The following is a 17,452-nucleotide window of genomic DNA, read 5'->3' on the forward strand; positions in this document are numbered from 1 at the left end:
TCAATGGAGTAGAAAGCTCAAGAAGAAATCATACAGTATGGCCAAGTGAAATAGGAATTGATATGAAAGGAGAGGGGAGTAACGAATTAAAAGTATTATATATGAATGCACGAAGTATAATGAATAAAGTAGATGAGCTTGAGGCTCAGTTGGAAATTGGCAAGTACGATGTTTTGGGAATAACAGAGACATGGCTTCAAGCAGACAGGGCCTGGGAAATGAATATTCAAGGATATACATCTTATCGAAAGGACAGACTGACTGGCAAAGGGGGTGGGGTGGCTCTGTTGGTGAGGAATGATATTCAGTCCCTTGCGAGGGGGGGAAATAGAATCAGGGGATGTAGAGTCAGTATGGATAAAACTGAGAAATTCTAAGGGTAGAAAGACCCTAATGGGAGTTATCTACAGGCCCCCAAACAGCAGTCTGGATGTAGGGTGTAATTTGAATGAAGAGTTAAAATTGGCATGTCGCAAAGGTAATGATACTGTTGTCATGGGGGATTTCAACATGCAGGTAGACTGGGAGAATCAGAATGGTACTGGACCCCAAGAAAGGGAGTTTGTGGAGTGTCTCCGAGATGGATTCTTAGAACAGCTTATACTGGAGCCTACCAGGGAGAAGGCAATTCTAGATTTAGTGTTGTGGAATGAACCGGATTTGATCAGGGACCTCGAGGTAAAGGAGCCATTAGGAGGTAGTGACCATAATATGATATGTTTCAACCTACAATTTGAGAAGGAGAAGGGAAAATCAGATGTGTCAGTATTACAGTTGAACAAAGGGAACTATGGAGCTATGAGGGAGGAGCTGGCCAAAGTTCAATGGAACAATACCCTAGCAGGGAAGACAGTGGAACAACAATGGCAGGTATTTCTGGGAATAATGCAGAAGGTGCAGGATCGGTTCATTCCAAAGAGGAAGAAAGATTCTAAGGGGAGTAAGGGGCGGCCGTGGTTGACGAGGGAAGTAAAGGGCAGTATAAAAATAAAAGAGAAGAAGTATAACATAGCAAAGATGAGCGGGAAACTGGAGGACTGGGAAGCTTTTAAAGAGCTACAGAAGATAACAAAAAAGGCAATACGCCAAGAAGAAATGAGGTACGAAGGTAAACTAGCCAAGAATATAAAGGAGGATAGTAAAAGCTTCTTTAGGTATGTGAATAGCAAAAAAATAGTTAAGACCAAAATTGGGCCATTGAAGGCAGAAACAGGTGAATTTATTATGGGGAACAAGGAAATGGCAGATGAGTTGAACAGGTACTTTGGATCTGTCTTCACTAGGGAAGACACAAACAATCTCCCAGATGTAATAGTGGCCAAAGGAGCTAGGGTAAAGGATGACCTGAAGGAAATTTAAATTAGGCAAGAAATGGTGTTGGATAGACTGTTGAGTCTGAAGGCTGATAAGTCCCCGGGACCTGATGGTCTGCATCAGGGTACTTAAAGAGGAGGCTCTAGAAATCGTGGATGCATTGGTAATCATTTTCCAATGTTCTATAGATTCAGGAACAGTTCCTGCTGATTGGAGAGTGGCTAATGTTGTCCCACTTTTCAAGAAAGGAGGGAGAGAGAAAACAGGGAATTATAGACCGGTTAGCCTGTCGTCAGTGGTGGGAAAGATGCTGGAGTCAATTATAAAAGAGGAAATTACGACACATTTGGATAGCAGTAGAAGGATCAGTCTGAGTCAGCATGGATTTATGAAGGGAAAATCATGCTTGACTAATCTTCTGGAGTTTTTTTGAGGATGTAACTATGAAAATGGACAAGGGAGAGCCAGTGGATGTAGTGTACCTGGACTTCCAGGAAGCTTTTGATAAAGTCCCACATAGGAGATCAGTGGGCAAAATTAGGGCACATGGTATTGGGGGCAGAGTACTGACATGGATTGAAAATTGGCTGGCTGACAGGAAACAGAGTAGCGATTAACGGGTCCCTTTCGGAATAGCAGGCTGTGACCAGTGGGGTACCGCAAGGTTCGGTGCTGGGACCGCAGCTGTTTACAATATACATTAATGATTTAGATGAAGGGATTAAAAGTAACATTAGCAAAATTGCTGATGACACAAAGCTGGGTGGCAGTGTGAAATGTCAGGAGGATGTTATGAGAATGCAGGGTGACTTGGACAGGTTGGGTGAGTGGGCAAATGTATGGCAGATGCAGTTTAATGTGGATAAATGTGAGGTTATCCACTTTGGTGGCAAGAACAGGAAGGCAAGAAGAAATTAGTCCACAAAATTATGCATGGACTGACACTGCTTAACAGACAAAGTAGAGATTAAAGATTCATTTTATTTGTCACATATACATTGAAACACACAGTGAAATGTGATGTTTTGCATCAATGACCACGCAAGTATTGTGCAAGTGTCACCATGCTTCCAGCACCATTATAGTATTCATTTATTTAGCAATACAGTGAGGAGTAGGCCCTTCGAGCCAAACTGCCCCAGTAACACCACAACCCCGATTAACCCTAACCTAATCATGGGATAACTTACAGTGACCAATTAACCTACCCAGTATGTCTTTGGACTGCAGGAGGAAACAAGAGCAGGCAGAGAAAACCTAAGCATTCTATGGGGTGGACGTACAGATTCTCTATACAGAACAGCACCAAAATTGAACTGCAGAATGCCGAGCTGTAATAGTGCCACACTAAGCTCCATGCTACTATGGTGCCCATACTCAGCCTGTGATAGAGTTCAATGGAATCGCTATCCAAAGACCCAGCTGTTTACAATCTAATATCATTGATTACATAAGAAATAGGAGCAGGAGTCGGCCATCTGGCCCATCACGCCTGCTTTGCCATTCAATAAGATCACGGCTGATCTGGCCACCTCCACCTATCTGCCTTTTCCCCATAACCCTTAATTCCCCAACTATACAAAAATGTTTCTACACAAAAAAGGAAGGCAGATTACTATCTAAATGGAGTCAAGTTAGGAAAAGGGGAAGTACAACGAGATCTAGGTGTTCTTGTACATCAGTCAATGAAAGCAAATATGCAGGTACAGCAGGCAGTGAAGAAAGCTAATGGCATGCTGGCCTTTATAACAAGAGGAATTGAGTATAGGAGTAAAGAAGTCCTTCTGCAGCTGTACAGGGCCCTGGTGAGACCCCACCTGGAGTATTGAGTGTAGTTTTGGTCTCCAAATTTGAGGAAGGACATTCTTGCTATTGACGGAGTGCAGCGTAGGTTCACAAGGTTAATTCCCGGAATGGCAGGACTGTCATATGTTGAAAGATTGGAGCGACTGGGCTTGTATACGCTGGAATTTAGAAGGACGAGAGGGGATCTGATTGAAACATATAAGATTATTAAGGGATTGGACACGCTGGAGGCAGGAAGCATGTTCCTGCTGATAGGTGAGTCCAGAACTAGAGGCCACAGTTTAAGAATAAGGGGTAGACCATTTAGAACAGAGATGTGGAAAAACTTTTTCACCCAGAGAGTGATGGATATGTGGAATGCTCTGCCCCGGAAGGCAGTGGAGGCCAAGTCTCTGGATGCTTTCAAGAGAGAGTTAGATAGAGCTCTTATAGATAGCGGGGTCAAGGGATATGGGGAGAGGGCAGGAACGGGGTACTGATTGTGTATAATCAGCCATGATCACAGTGAATGGCGGTGCTGGCTAGGAGGGCCGAATGGCCTACTCCTGCACCTACTGTCTATTGTCTATTGGTCCCCCTCGGATTCAAGTGCAACACTTCCCTTTGATAAAGGTCACACCTGCCCCAAAAGAGATTCCAGTGGTTTAGGAATCTGAATCCCTGTTTCCTGCTCCAATTCTTCAGCCATTCATTTATCTGCCATCTTATTCTATTCCTATCCTCACTGTCGTGTGACACAGGCAGGAATCCTGAGATTACTATTGTTGAGGTCCTGCTTCTCAGCTTCCTTCCTAACTCCCTGTATTCTTTTTTTCAGGACCTTCTCTTTTTCTCTACCTGTATTGTTGATACAATATGTGTCAGGGTATTGTGGACGCATTCAGACACATTACAGAACCTGACACCTGGCAGACAAGCTACCATCTGTGTTTCCTTTTTGCATCCACAGAGTCACCTATCTGTCCCCTGAATATTGGCACCCTTATTACTGCTGCCGTCCGCTTCAGTTTCCTACCCTTCTGAACCACAAGGCCAGATTCAGTGCCTGAAGCACAGGCACTGTTGCTTCTCCCAGGCAGGCCATCTCTCTGCACCCCCCCCCCCCCCCCCAGCAGTGCTCAAAATGGGTATTTATTGTGAGACAATAAGTCACAGGGCCACAGGGGTGCTCTTCACTATCTGACATTCTCCCTTCCCTCTCCTGGCAATCATCCATTTATCTGCCTTTGTAGCCTTAGCGTGATTACCTCTGTGTGGCTTCTGTCAATCACTGCCTGGTTTTCCGTAACAAGCCGAAGGTCATTGAGCTACAGCTCCAGTTCCCTAACACAATCTCCAAGGAGCTGCATCTCGGTGCACCTGGTGCAGATTTGGCCACTGGGGAGGCTGGAAGTCTCCTGGAAATCCCACATCTGACATCCAGAGCAAAACCCTGGCTGTGTTGATATACCCCCTATTCTCTCAAGAGTTAAATAAGGAATGAATTTTTCTACTTGCCTTGCCTCTGCCTGTTCTCACCGAAGCCCTGTTGAGCCAAAGCCTTACTACTCTGCCTCAGACTATTCTGACAATGACTGCTCCTATGACGACTGCTGTGCTAGGTGGTACCTCTCTTTTACAGAGACTGGGTTTTTAAAGTTCTTCGCCGGACCTGCATGGGTACGCTTCTGTTGTGTCTGCGCAGTACTCCAATCAATTCCAATTATTTTGCATGTTTCTCCCTTTTTTCTTTGCAACTTAAAAGGTTGTGTTTCCAAATTTTCAGTTTTGCTGAAAGTTAACCGATAGAAAATGTACACACTGCTCTTCTTTGTACAGTTGCTTTCTTCCATACTGAGAGCTTTAGACAACTTTTTGGAAAACAGCATTGTTAAATACCTGCAAGGCATTTTGCTTGCAGTTTCAGAATCTTCAGGATAGTTGTTCAGATTATATTAAAATACTGTTTGGTACAAGAATTAGCAGGACCATTATCTTGAATGCAGTGAAAATTATGCTATATTTGCATTTTAACACTTGAGCACTGAATGCTGAGATCAAATTAACATCAATTGATTGCTTTATCCATCGTCTCTACTTCATTAATTCTCCATCAAAATAAACTTTTTTAATCCTTGTGTTTTATCCACAAGGAATTTTCTTGAAAGTTCCAGCATTGATTTCACATAGGAATAGTGTAATTAACTTTGAGGATTTCAATGCTAATTGAAAGATACAAGAAATGAACAAAAAAATAAATAAAGGGTATTGGCAGCTACCTTGTAGACTAAATCTGACTTGTGTAATGACTATAGAAAAAGGCCGTGATCTTAAATGTGACTGTAGCAGCTTGGAGGTTGTGCAGTTCCAGGGTATAACCTTCACGAGGACAAAGGTACCTTGGAATTGAATATGTCAAATAACAACTTGAATTCAGACCTATGAAACATTCGATGTTTCTGATATTTAGCTTGTTTTCCATCTCATTATTTTGCCTGTTGCTCCATTATTTAAAAGTCAATAAAGATGAGCCTTTGAAACTCTTTAGAAATTTTTTACATTATCAGCACTCAATTGCATTGTTTTTATTGTAATGTTTCTGTTGTTTCAATCTTTGTATTCAGTGTGTAATAGTATCCTATTTAGTAGTCTGAATGAAAAGCTGTGTTTTTCAGATGTCAAAAAAGAGTACACAATTCACAATTGATACTGAATTTGATGAAAGCTGTTTCCCATTTAAGAACTGGTGGTCCTCATGATGCTGATTAAACTTGCATAATGATAGACATGGAATATTTTTTCCTTTTATTTATTTTCTTTGTCTTCATTCCCAAGTTATATAGGACATAATTGTATGTCTTTTTTAATTGACTTAATAATAATAGGCATCCGTTAGTCTCGAGAGACCATGGATTTGCGCCTTGGAAAGTTTCCAGGGTGCAGGCCTGGGCAGGGTTGTATGGGGGACTGGCAGTTGCCCATGTTGCAAGTCTTTCCTCTCCACACCACCGATGATGTCCAAGGGCAGGAGGGCAAGGGCCGATGCAGCTTGGTACCAGTGTCGTCGCAGAGCAATGTGTGGTTAAGTGCCTTGCTCAAGGACACAACACACTGCCTTAGCTGAGGCTTAAACTAGCGACCTTCAGATCACTAGACCAACGCTTTAACCACTTGGCCACGCATCAACACAATTCTACCAACTGACTTAAATATTGGTAGGAATAATACTGCCTAGCAGAAGTTCATTTTTGAGGAGCTTGTATTTGAGAACTTTTGAATTAGATTTGATGGCTGATGATGATAATCTGCTTTACCAACAGATTTTTCTTTTATGTTTGTGATTAACTTTAGATATCAGAGACCTATGCCTTTCTACCACGCGAGGCAGTGACCAGGTTTCTAATGAGCTGCTCAGAATGCCAGAAGAGAATGCATTTGAATCTAGATGATGCAGATCATAAAGGTAAAACTTTTTGGCATTTAATTCAATGTGGAATAACCTTAAAAATAAATGGTGAATATTAATATAAAAGTAGATTTGTTGAAGCACTTCAGGGTGTTTAGGTTAATGGATTTGTGTTTGGATTAAAATAGGAAAGCACATTAATTTTGACCAATCAGGTTTTCTTAGCATGGATGTTGATTTGTGCATTTAGTATTAGATAATTAATTTTTAAAAGTCAGAAATGTTTCATGTCAAAAACTAGAATTTTGACAGTAGCACAAAAGGTAAGACAGTAAAATGGTTAAAATAGAAAGGATTAGTATCATTGAAAGTGCAGTTCTTTTAAAATCTTGTTAAAATTGATTTTGGAAAGTCAAATGACAAGCTGGATAATTAAAATATGAAATAATCCCATTATAAATATAACAAAATGAGAATAGTATTCACTTTCTTTATAAACACCAAAATTATGAAAATAGATGTGTTTTTTAAAAACTATCTCCTATACCTGTTTTTCATTGTTCATGCGCATCAGTTCTACGCATATAGATGTAGACTTATCATTATCTGTCACATAGTTGTTTCAATGTCTTTGTGGTCTAAGAGCAAGCATGAACCTTAGGGAATGTATTTTCAGTAACTATCACTTAAGGATTTCATAAAGTTCAAAATAAATTTATTATTAAAGTCTGTACAGTATATCTCACTATATACTACCTTGAGATACAATAGAATCAATGAAAAACTACACACAATGTGTGACATAAAAGGAGACAATCTGTACAAATACAAATAATAATAATAATAATCACTATTATTATAAATAAGAAACTTTAGTCATCATTTTCTCTCAGAGGTATCTTTCCCACGGAGGAAGCAAATTATTAATACTACAACACAGAAAAAGGTCTTTCTGCCCATCAGTTGTGCCAAACTGTTAACCTGCGGAGTCCCATTGACCAACACCTGGACCCTAGCCCTCCATACCCTCCCTATCAATGTACTTATCCAAACTTCTCTTAAGTGTTGCGAATCTGCTGGCAGCTTGTTTCACATTCTCACCATCCCCTGAGTGGTGAAGTTCTCTCTCATGTCCCCCTTAAATATTTCACCTTTCACCCTTAACCTATGACCTCTAGTTTTACTCTCACCCAAACTCAGTGGAAAGAAAAACATGCTTGCATTTACCCTGTCTCCAACCCTCATAATTTTGTATAATGCTAGCAAATCTTCCCTCATTTTTCTGTGCTCCAGGGACTAAAATTCTAACTTATTCAACCTTTCCCTATAACTCAGGTCCTCAAGTCCCAGTAACATCCTTGTAAATTATCTCTGTACTCTTTCAATCATTACTGATATCTTTCCTGTAGGTGTATGACCAGCACTGCTCACAATACTCTTAGATTAGGCCTTACCAACATCTTACACAACCTCAATATCCCAATTCCTGTACTCAGAACTTTGTTCAATAAAAGCCATGTGCCAAAAGCTCTTTAAAACACTATCTACCTGTGACATTACTTGAAAGGAATTTATGGATCTGTATTGTTCTACCGCACTCCTCAGTGCTCCACTGTTCACAGTGAAAGTCCTATCCTGTTTTGTCCTCTCAAAATGCTGCACTTCACATTTATCTGCAATAAATTTCATCTGTCATTTTTCAACTGATCCAGATTCTGCTGCAAGCTTCGATAGCCTTCCATGCTGTCCACTATATCCCCAATCTTGGTGCCATCAACAAATTTGCTAATGCAGTTTACCACATTATCATCCAAATCATTGATATACATGACAAACAACAACAGACCCAGCACACTATCACAGACATACAGAGAGGCAACCACCTTCTGCCATTCTGGCTTCTCCACAAAGCCAATTTTGAATCCAATTTACCTCATCCTGAATAGCAAGCAACTGCACCTCTTGACCAGCTTCCCACGTGGGACTTGTTATTGGGTAACATTACCAGAAGACCGTCTTTTAGACATTTGCACATTTTAATTGTGCTCATTTTGAATATTTTCTGCAAATGAGGCTTACTTATCTTCTGTCACTCAAATGTTAATTCTTATTGTCAGGACCAATTTCCATTGTTATTTCTCTTAAACAAATACAGCTTTACAGTCCAGTCTATGTTCTTCTCAGTTTTGTAAAATATTAATTAATGTTAAGTCTTGGTAGTGATCTTTTATGTACCTTGGAATCAGCTTACTTTATCTATCTTTGGAAGGAAATTCTTAAAAATTGTTGTGGTCCATGTAATTGGTGCACATGATGCTGAGGGTGTTTCACAGAGAAAGAGTAATACATCACAGAAACATGCTGTTTAGCCCAACTGGTCCACATGGAATACAATATCCTCCCTGCTTAAGCCAGTTTCCCACATTCAGCTCATAACCCGCCAAGACCCTACCCTCCACGTAACTATTCAGATGACTCTTAGGTGTTGTAACTGTATCTGCCTTGACCAGTTCCTCTGGAAGCTCATTCCAGGTATTCCATCTTCTCTGTAAAGAAGTTACCTCTGAAGTCCCTTAAATTGTCACCTTCTTATCTTGAATCTGTTATGGTCTCCCCAACTCTGGGGAAAAGACTATCATCTATTTTCCATATGATTTTATAATCTTATATTTTCAATGTGCTCATTCTCCTACATACCAAGCTATATAGGTCCTGCATGGCCAGCCTCTTCCTATAATTCAGGCCTTCTAGTCCAGCCAATATCCTTAGATCTCTTCTATACCTCTCCAGCTTGACAATGTCTTTCCTATAACTGAGTCACCCAGATCATACACAATATTCCAAGTGTGGCCTCTTCAACAAATTTTTGTTTGTATCCTTAAACTCGATGTTCTGTCTGATGAAGGCCAGCATGCTAAATACCTTTTTCATGATCTTGTCCATAAGAGCATAATACATAGGAGCAGAATTTGGCCATCCGGCCCATCAAGTCTGCTCTGCCATTCAATCATGGTTGAACCTTTTTTTTTCTCCTCCTCAACCCCAGTTCCCGGCCTTCTCCCTGTAATCTTTGATGTCATGTCCAATCAAGAACCTATCAATCTCTGCCTTAAAGACACCCAATGACCTGGCCTCCACAGCTGCACATGACAACAAATTCCACAAATTCACCACCCTTTGGCTAAAGAAATTTCTCTGCATCTCTGTTTTGAAAGGATACCCCTCTATCCTGAGGCTGTGTCCACTTGTCCTAGACTCTCCCACCATGGGAAACATGCTTTCCACACATACTCTGTCTATGCCTTTCAACGTTTGAAAGGTTTTAATGAGATTCCCCCCCCCCCCCACCCCATCCTTCTGAATTCCAGTGAGTACAGACTTAGAGCCATCAAATGTTCCTCGTATGATAACCCTTTCATTCCTGGAATCATCCTTGTCAATTCAGTTCAATTTAGTTTCAGTTTATTGTCATTTAGAAACTACAAATGCAATGCAGTTAAAAAATGAGACAACGTTCCTCCAGAATGATATCACAAAAGCACATGACAAAACAGACTACACCAGAAAATACACATAACGTTTGGAAATCCCCAATCCAGAGTCTGGAGAGGCTGCTGCGTATTAATATCATGCTACCATCTTAGCGCGTTCCCTGGAAAGGAGCTCCAAACCTACCAGACAAAACAAGACCAAAAACTAAAGCTACAAGACCTGCACAAAACCACATAGTTACAACAGTGCAAACAATAGCATAATTGATTTTAAAAAAAACAGACCATGGCCATGGGCACAGTAAAAATAGTTCAAAGATGTTAAAAGACCATATGTTCAAAATAAACCACCACACAGTTTCCAAAAGTCCAGGATCCCAATAGACTCGTCATCCCACGCTGGCGGCAGAAGGGAATACCCCCGCTATGGACTTCCACAGCGCCACTGGAGTCAACCTCGCACTCGCAGCACACAATGAATTCTCCGTCGAACCCAGCCTCAAAGACACAGCACACAGTGAAAGTGCCCCGGCTGCAGCGGACTCCCAGTCCATCGAACCTCTGAGCCTCCGACCATCCCCTCCGGCACAGCTTCTCCGAGCACCATCCTCTGCGGAGCGTATTAAGACACCCCTGCCAATGGCCACTGGCAATGCAACCCTGAGGACTGGGGGCCTGTCCTTCTCAGCAGAGACCCGGGCCTCACAGCAGCAGAAATGAAGAGGGCCTTCCTGGAGATTTCCAGATGTTCCTCCGTGCTCTCACATCTGTTTTTCATCAGGTTAGGATTGCGCACGGCACCCCGCTTAACAAATAACAGATAATCAGCTCCAGAGTGGCCGCTGCAAGCTGTGTCGCGCCGCCATCTTGGCTTCATGTTTATGTGAACATCCTCTGGACCCTCTCCTATGCGCACACACCTTTTCTAAGATGAGAGGCCTGAAACTATTCACAGTACTCAAGGTGAGGCCTCACCAGTGCCTTATAAAGCATCAGCATCGCAATCTCGCTCCTGTATTCTAGACCTCTTGAAATGAATGCTCACATGGCATTTGCCTTCCTCCCCACTGACTCAATCTGCAAGATAACCTTCAGGGTGTTCTGCACAAGGACTCCCAAGTCCCTCTGCATCTCAGATTCCTGGATTTTCTCCCCATTTATAAAATAGTCTGCACATTTATTTCTACTACCAAAGTGCATGACTATGCATTTCCCAACATTGTATTTCATTTGCCACTTTCTTGCCTATTCTCCTAATCAATCTAAGTCCTTCTGCATCCTACCTGTTTCCTCAACACTACCTGCCCCTCCACCCATCTTCATATCATCTGCAAACTTGGCAGCAAAACCATCTATTCCATTATCTAAATCATTTATATATAGCATAAAAAGAAGTGGTCCCAACTGCGACCCCTGCGGAAAACCACTAGTCACTGGCAGCCAACCAGGAAAGGATCCTTTTATTCCACTTGCTGCCTCCTACCTATCAGCCAATGTTCTAGCCATGCTAGTAACTTTCCTGTAATACCATGGGCTCTTAATTTGGTAAGCAGCCTCATGTGTGGCACCTTGTCAAAGGCCTTCTGAAATTCCAAATATACAACATCCACTGCACCTCCTTTATCTATCCTACTTGTAATCTCCTCAATGAATTCCAACAGGTTCGTCAAGCAGGATTTTCCCTAAAGGAAACCATGCTGACTTCGTACTATCTTGTCTTGTGCCACCAAGTACTCCATCACCTCATCCTTAACAGTTAACTCTAATGTCTTCCCAACCACTGAGATCAGGCTACTGGTCTTTAATTTCCTTTCTGCTGCCTTCCTCCTTTCTTAAAGCATGGAGTGACATTTGCAATTTTCTAGTCCTCTTGCACCCTACCAGTGTCCAGTGATGTTTGAAAGATAATTTCTAATGCTGCCACAATCTCGAACACTACCTCTTTCTGAACCCTAGGGCACAGTTCCTCTGGTCTGGGTGACTTGCGTACCTGTAGGTCTTTCAGCTTTTTGAGCACCTTGTAAAAGTAACTGCATCAAATTATCTTCTTTCACACACTACAACATCAGGCATACTGCTGGTGTCTTCCACAGTGAAGGCTGATGCAAAATACTCATTTAGTCCATCAGCCATCTCCTTGTCCCCAGTTATTTCTCCTCCTCATATTCTAGTGGTCTTATATCCACTCTCATTTCTCTTTTATTTTTAACGTACTTGAAAAAAGTTTTACTATCCACTTTGATATTATTTTCTAGCTTGCTTTCATATTTCATCTTTTCCCTTCTAATGATTTTTTTTAGTTGCTATCTGTAAATTTTTTTAAAACTTCCCAATCCTCTATCAACTGTATGGCTGCTCTGAGTGAACTGCATAATTGTTCTCCAAGATCCTTCTGTTCCACAACATTTAGTGCTCTGTCATTCACTGTTTTGGTGAGTTATTTAACTGCAAATAAACTCTTCTCAGGCTTCCAGCCTGGGCCAGGTATAAGTATTGATTATAATCGATGTTTCGATGACAAACTCCACCTTATTCATCAGGGATGATGCCTGGGCATGTCTAGTGCAATGGTATTTATACCTGTGTAGTCTGTCCCTCTTGATTATTTGTCCTCATCCAATCAGATTTTTGCTCTCCTACTTTGTTTACAATCGAATTCCATCAAACCTGCATCAAGGAGCACAAAAGTTGTATCCAATTGGGTCATCTGGAGAAATAGGTGGTAGTAAAACATTGCTTTTGCAATGGCGATACAATTGACTTTGATGGCACAAAACTACTGTGCTATGCCAATGGCTTTTGGGACTGCCTGGTAAAGGAAGCCATTGGAATAAAACTAGAGGAAAAGAATTTTAACAAAGGTGAAGGTCTTGTTTGAAGTAAGAATTGGAATTCGATTGTAAATGAAGTGGGAGTGGGGAAACCTGATTGGATGAGGACTAACCAATCAGGAGGGATGGACTACATGGGGTATAAATACCACCGAACTGGACATGCCCAGGCATTGTCACTGATGAAGTTGGTGGAATTTTTCATTGAAACATTGGTTATAATCGATACCTGTTCCCCGCTAGAAGCTCAAGAAGAGTTTATTCATTATATACACACGGAAAGTGCTGGATCCTTTTTTGACTAATTTAACTATTTATTTAACCATGCTTTTAACTAACATCATTTTGTCTTTTATTTTTGTTATTATAATTTTTTATTTTCATGTTTGCCCTTTATCACATTGTAAAGAACTTTGGACGACATCGTCTGTATGAAAGGTGCTCTGTAAATAAAATAATGTTGTTGTTGTTGTTACACTTTGGATGTCCAAAGTGTATCACCTTACGCTCAGTTAAGTTGAGAACCGTATGCAATTCCGTAAGCCATCTACCCAACTGATCAAGATCTTTTCATTGTAACCTATTTCACTAACAACAAAGCCATCTAATTTAGTATCATCAGCATGCTTGCTTAATTATACAATGTATATTCACATCCAATCAGATACATAAAATAATAAATAACAAAGGCCCCACCACTCACTCCTGGAGCACCCACTACTCAAAGGCTTTTAGGTGGTGAATCAACCTACAACTATCATTCTCTCTTTATTGATCCCTCTCCAGTTCTTCAGTCAAGCATTCATCTGGCCTATCTTTCTATTCCTGGAGTCACTCACACATGGCACCAGGAGATAAATGGAGTTTACTACCCTTACTTCCTGTCTGTACTCAGTCTGCAGGATCTCAATGCTTGTTCTGTCTGTCATTTGTACTAAGTTGTACAATCTCCAGTACATTTGTACAGTCTCCATCTGTTGACCACCCCCTCCCCCATCATGAAGGATTTTCTGTAGCCACTCAGACATTCTTGATCTGGCATCTCTTTTGCAGCCACAGAATTTTCTGTCTGCTGCCTCTCTATCGTCTTTCATTATTTGACTGTATCCTTTCCCTCTGAGCCTCAGAGCTAGTCACAGTGTAAGTGACCTGACTACTGCTGCCTTTAGCCCCCTCAATAGTATCCAGAGATGTACACCTTTGCATGGAGGAAATCTTGCACTGACTGCCTACTGGCCTTAATTCTCTAGATAGTCACACATCTATCTGAAGCCTATACTTTGCATGTTATCACCTCATTAAAACTCCTATGTATAATTACCTCAGCAATCCAGATGATTACCAAAAACTTTGACAAGCTATTATAGAGGCACATTGGAGAGTATCTCAATCATGGCCTGGTATGGAAACACCAATGCTCAGGAACAGCAAGAAAATAAATCTTTAAGTGGTATAGTACAGATACATATGGTACTTTGATAATAACTTTTACTTTGATTCTGCCTATTTTGAATTAAGAACTAAGGATCAGCAAAATAAAATCATACCTGTACTTACCAGTGCTTTCTCACTTGAAGCCTTTGTTTTTATAGAGTTGTTCATACACCATGTTGGTGCGTGGCCAAGTGGTTAAGGCATTTGTCTAGTGATCTGAAGATCGCTTGTTTGAGCCTTGGCTGAGGCTGCGTGTGTGTCCTTGAGCAAGGCACTTAACCACACATTGCTCTGCGACGACACTGGTGCCAAGCTGCATGGGTCCTAATGCCCTTCCCTTGGACAACATCGGTGGTGTGGAGAGGGGAGACTTACAGCATGGGCAACTGCCGGTCTTCCCTGGAAACTTTCCAAGGCGCAAATCCGTGGTATCACCAGACTAACGGAGGCCTACACATACCCCAACACTTCATCCGTTTACTCTGACTCTTCACCAAAGCCTCAGTTTCCCATCCCCAAAGCATCAGCTCCACACTGGGCCACTCCAGAGTAGCCACTCTGCTTGACTCGATTCTCATTTCATTGGCTGCTGTTGGTCAGCTAAATTAGCCAATCAACTATTAACTAACCATTTGCAAGTGTGCCTTTATGCACTCCTGTTCTGTGAAACTGAGTTTCCTGATGAACATACTCACTCAACATCAGCAAAACCAAAGAGCTGATTATTAACTCTCAGAGGAAGAAACCAGAGATCCATGAGCCGGTCCTCATTCGGGGATTGGAGATGGTTGGTAACTTTAAGTTCCTTGGTGTTCTCATACCAGAGGATCTGTCCTGGGGCCATTATCACAAAGAAGGCACAATTACACCTCTGCTGTCTTCAAAGTTTATGCAGATTTGCAAACTTCTATAGATACACGGTGGAGAATATCCTGACTAGTTGCATCAGGGACTGGTATGGAAACACCAATGATCATGAACAAGAAAACCTTCAAAAGTGGTGGACATAGCACAGTTAATCACAGGCAAAGCCCTCAAGGAATGCTGCCACAAGATAGCAGCATCCATCATCAAGGACCCCACCGTCCAGGCTATGCTCCCTTCTCACTGTTCCCTAGGGAAGGAGGTACTGGACCCTTGGGTCCCAAAACTCTAGGTTCAGAAACAGTTATTACCTTTCAACCATCAAGCCCCTGAACCAGAGTGGATAACTTCAACTGTGAATGGATTCCACAACTTATGGACTCACTTTCAAGGATACTACAACTCATGTCCTCAGTATTATGTATGTATGCATCTGTTTATTTCTGTCTTTCTGTCTTTCACAATCTGTCTTTCGCACTTTAGTTGCTTGTCAGTCATTATGTGTAGTTTTTCATTGATTTTATTGTATTTCTCTGTTCTATTGTGAATGCCTGCAGGAAAATGAATCATAAGGTAAAATATGGACATACACAGTATGAACCTCAAGAACAAATTTACTCTGAACTTTGAAATCACCTGGAGGGAGCTTTGTTCATAAGAACACAAACAAGGAGCAGGAGTAGGCCATTTAGCAATTTGAACCTTCTCTGCCATTCAAAAAGATCTTCATTGATTTTCTCCCTTGACAGAATTTTCCTCCCCACTTCCCTTATTCTGTCAAATCATTGTTTTGAATGCATAGAAACATAGAAAACCTACAGCACAATACAGGTCCTTCAGCCACAAAGTTGTGCCGAACATGTCCGTACCTTAGAAATTACTAGGAATACCCATAGTCCTCTATTTTTCTAAGCTCCATGTACCTATCCAAAAGTCTCTTAAAAGACCCTGTCATATCTGCCTCCACCACTGTTGCTGGCAGCCCATTCCATGCACTCACCACTCTCTGAGTAAAAAACTTACGCCTGACATCTCCTCTGTACCTACTCCCCAGCACCTTATCCTGTGTCCTCTTGTGGCAACCATTTCAGCCCTGGCAAAAAGCCTCTGACTGTCCAGACTGGGCCTTCACAGCATCCTGAGGTATACAATTCCAAAGATTACCCCCCCCCCCAAATGAAAATAAATCTCTTCAATTCAGTCATAAATAATCTTCCCCTTATTTTCAGACTACTCATAGTTTTAAACTCCCTTTCAGAAGAAGCAGGTCTTCAATCTACATCTACCTTGTCAATCCTCTATAAATCTCAAAGAGTTCATTTCTCTTTCTCCTAACCTGGATGTTTAGTATGCATTATGTTTCTTTGTATGACCTGTAATTCCAGAAACTGGTCTGGTGGAAGTTCTCTGCATATTCTCTGTAACAAATGCATCTTTCTTTAAATAAAATGAACAAGATTGTCCATAATACAGGAGGCTTAACCTCATGTATGCCTTCTAAGTATAGTAAGTCATCTCCTTTATTTAATTTAAATCCTGTTTCAGTAAAGATAAATTATGCATCCCTTTTCTGTATTGCTTGCTGTACCTGCCGGTTGGCTTTCAGTGACTCCTTTGCATGGAAACCTAGGTCTACTGAACAGTAATATTTCCTACTCTCCCACCTTCTAAAAGAAGTTAATTTGCTGTTTCTTTTTCCAAGTTGTAAAGGAATATAACATTATCCAATAGTCTGTAGTAGTACCCACTTTAGTTTTAAATTAGTTTACAAGTAATTGTTCACCATTATTCTCTGATTTCAGCCCCATTTATTGCATTTGTTTCAATTTTGCTAACAGACTTAATGTGCTAAATTTTCAATCCAATTTTGAAGACTGAGTATAAACATCAGTCACATTTTCCTGTCAATCTTCTCCATTCTTTTTAAAACCTCATTTAAGTTAGTCAAACACAATTTACCCAAAACAAATTCCAAGCTAATTTCAATGTGGATTATTGCTTCTGAAAGCTTTCTTGTCAACATTATAGTGTCAGTCATTCATTACATTGGGTCTGTAGCCACTTCTGGTGATCTAGCCTGTGATTAACTATTTTAGAGACATGCTTTTGGTTGCTTTGATGATGACAATGAAATAGAAGGGGTAATCAACACCAAAAGGAAAGCTTTCTGTGCTTGGCAGAAGGACATCAACTGCAAGGCAAAAAGAAAAGTCCACTCCAAAGATAAGGCCGTAGTCCAACATTGAGTAAGGGAAATAAAAAGTCAGTGGTGGACTGAGAGGACTCTAGAAATACAGCAGCTTGCTGACTCTGGTAATATCAGGGGC

The 17,452-nt window shown here is 41.1% G+C and overlaps 1 protein-coding gene across 4 annotated transcripts in view; it reads left to right on the forward strand.

Moving 5' to 3' along the window:
- LOC140726545 (nucleolar protein 4-like) overlaps nucleotides 1-17,452 on the forward strand; it is a 315,088-nt gene that overhangs the window by 34,479 nt on the left and 263,157 nt on the right. For all 4 annotated transcript variants that reach the window (XM_073043081.1, XM_073043090.1, XM_073043100.1 and 1 more), the window contains exon 3: nucleotides 6,451-6,562. In XM_073043081.1, coding sequence (XP_072899182.1) covers nucleotides 6,451-6,562 — 112 coding nt within the window. The remainder of the gene's footprint in view (nucleotides 1-6,450; nucleotides 6,563-17,452) is intronic.

The sequence above is a fragment of the Hemitrygon akajei genome, chromosome 1 (assembly GCF_048418815.1).
Source record: "Hemitrygon akajei chromosome 1, sHemAka1.3, whole genome shotgun sequence".
NCBI classification, from domain to species: Eukaryota; Metazoa; Chordata; class Chondrichthyes; order Myliobatiformes; family Dasyatidae; genus Hemitrygon; species Hemitrygon akajei.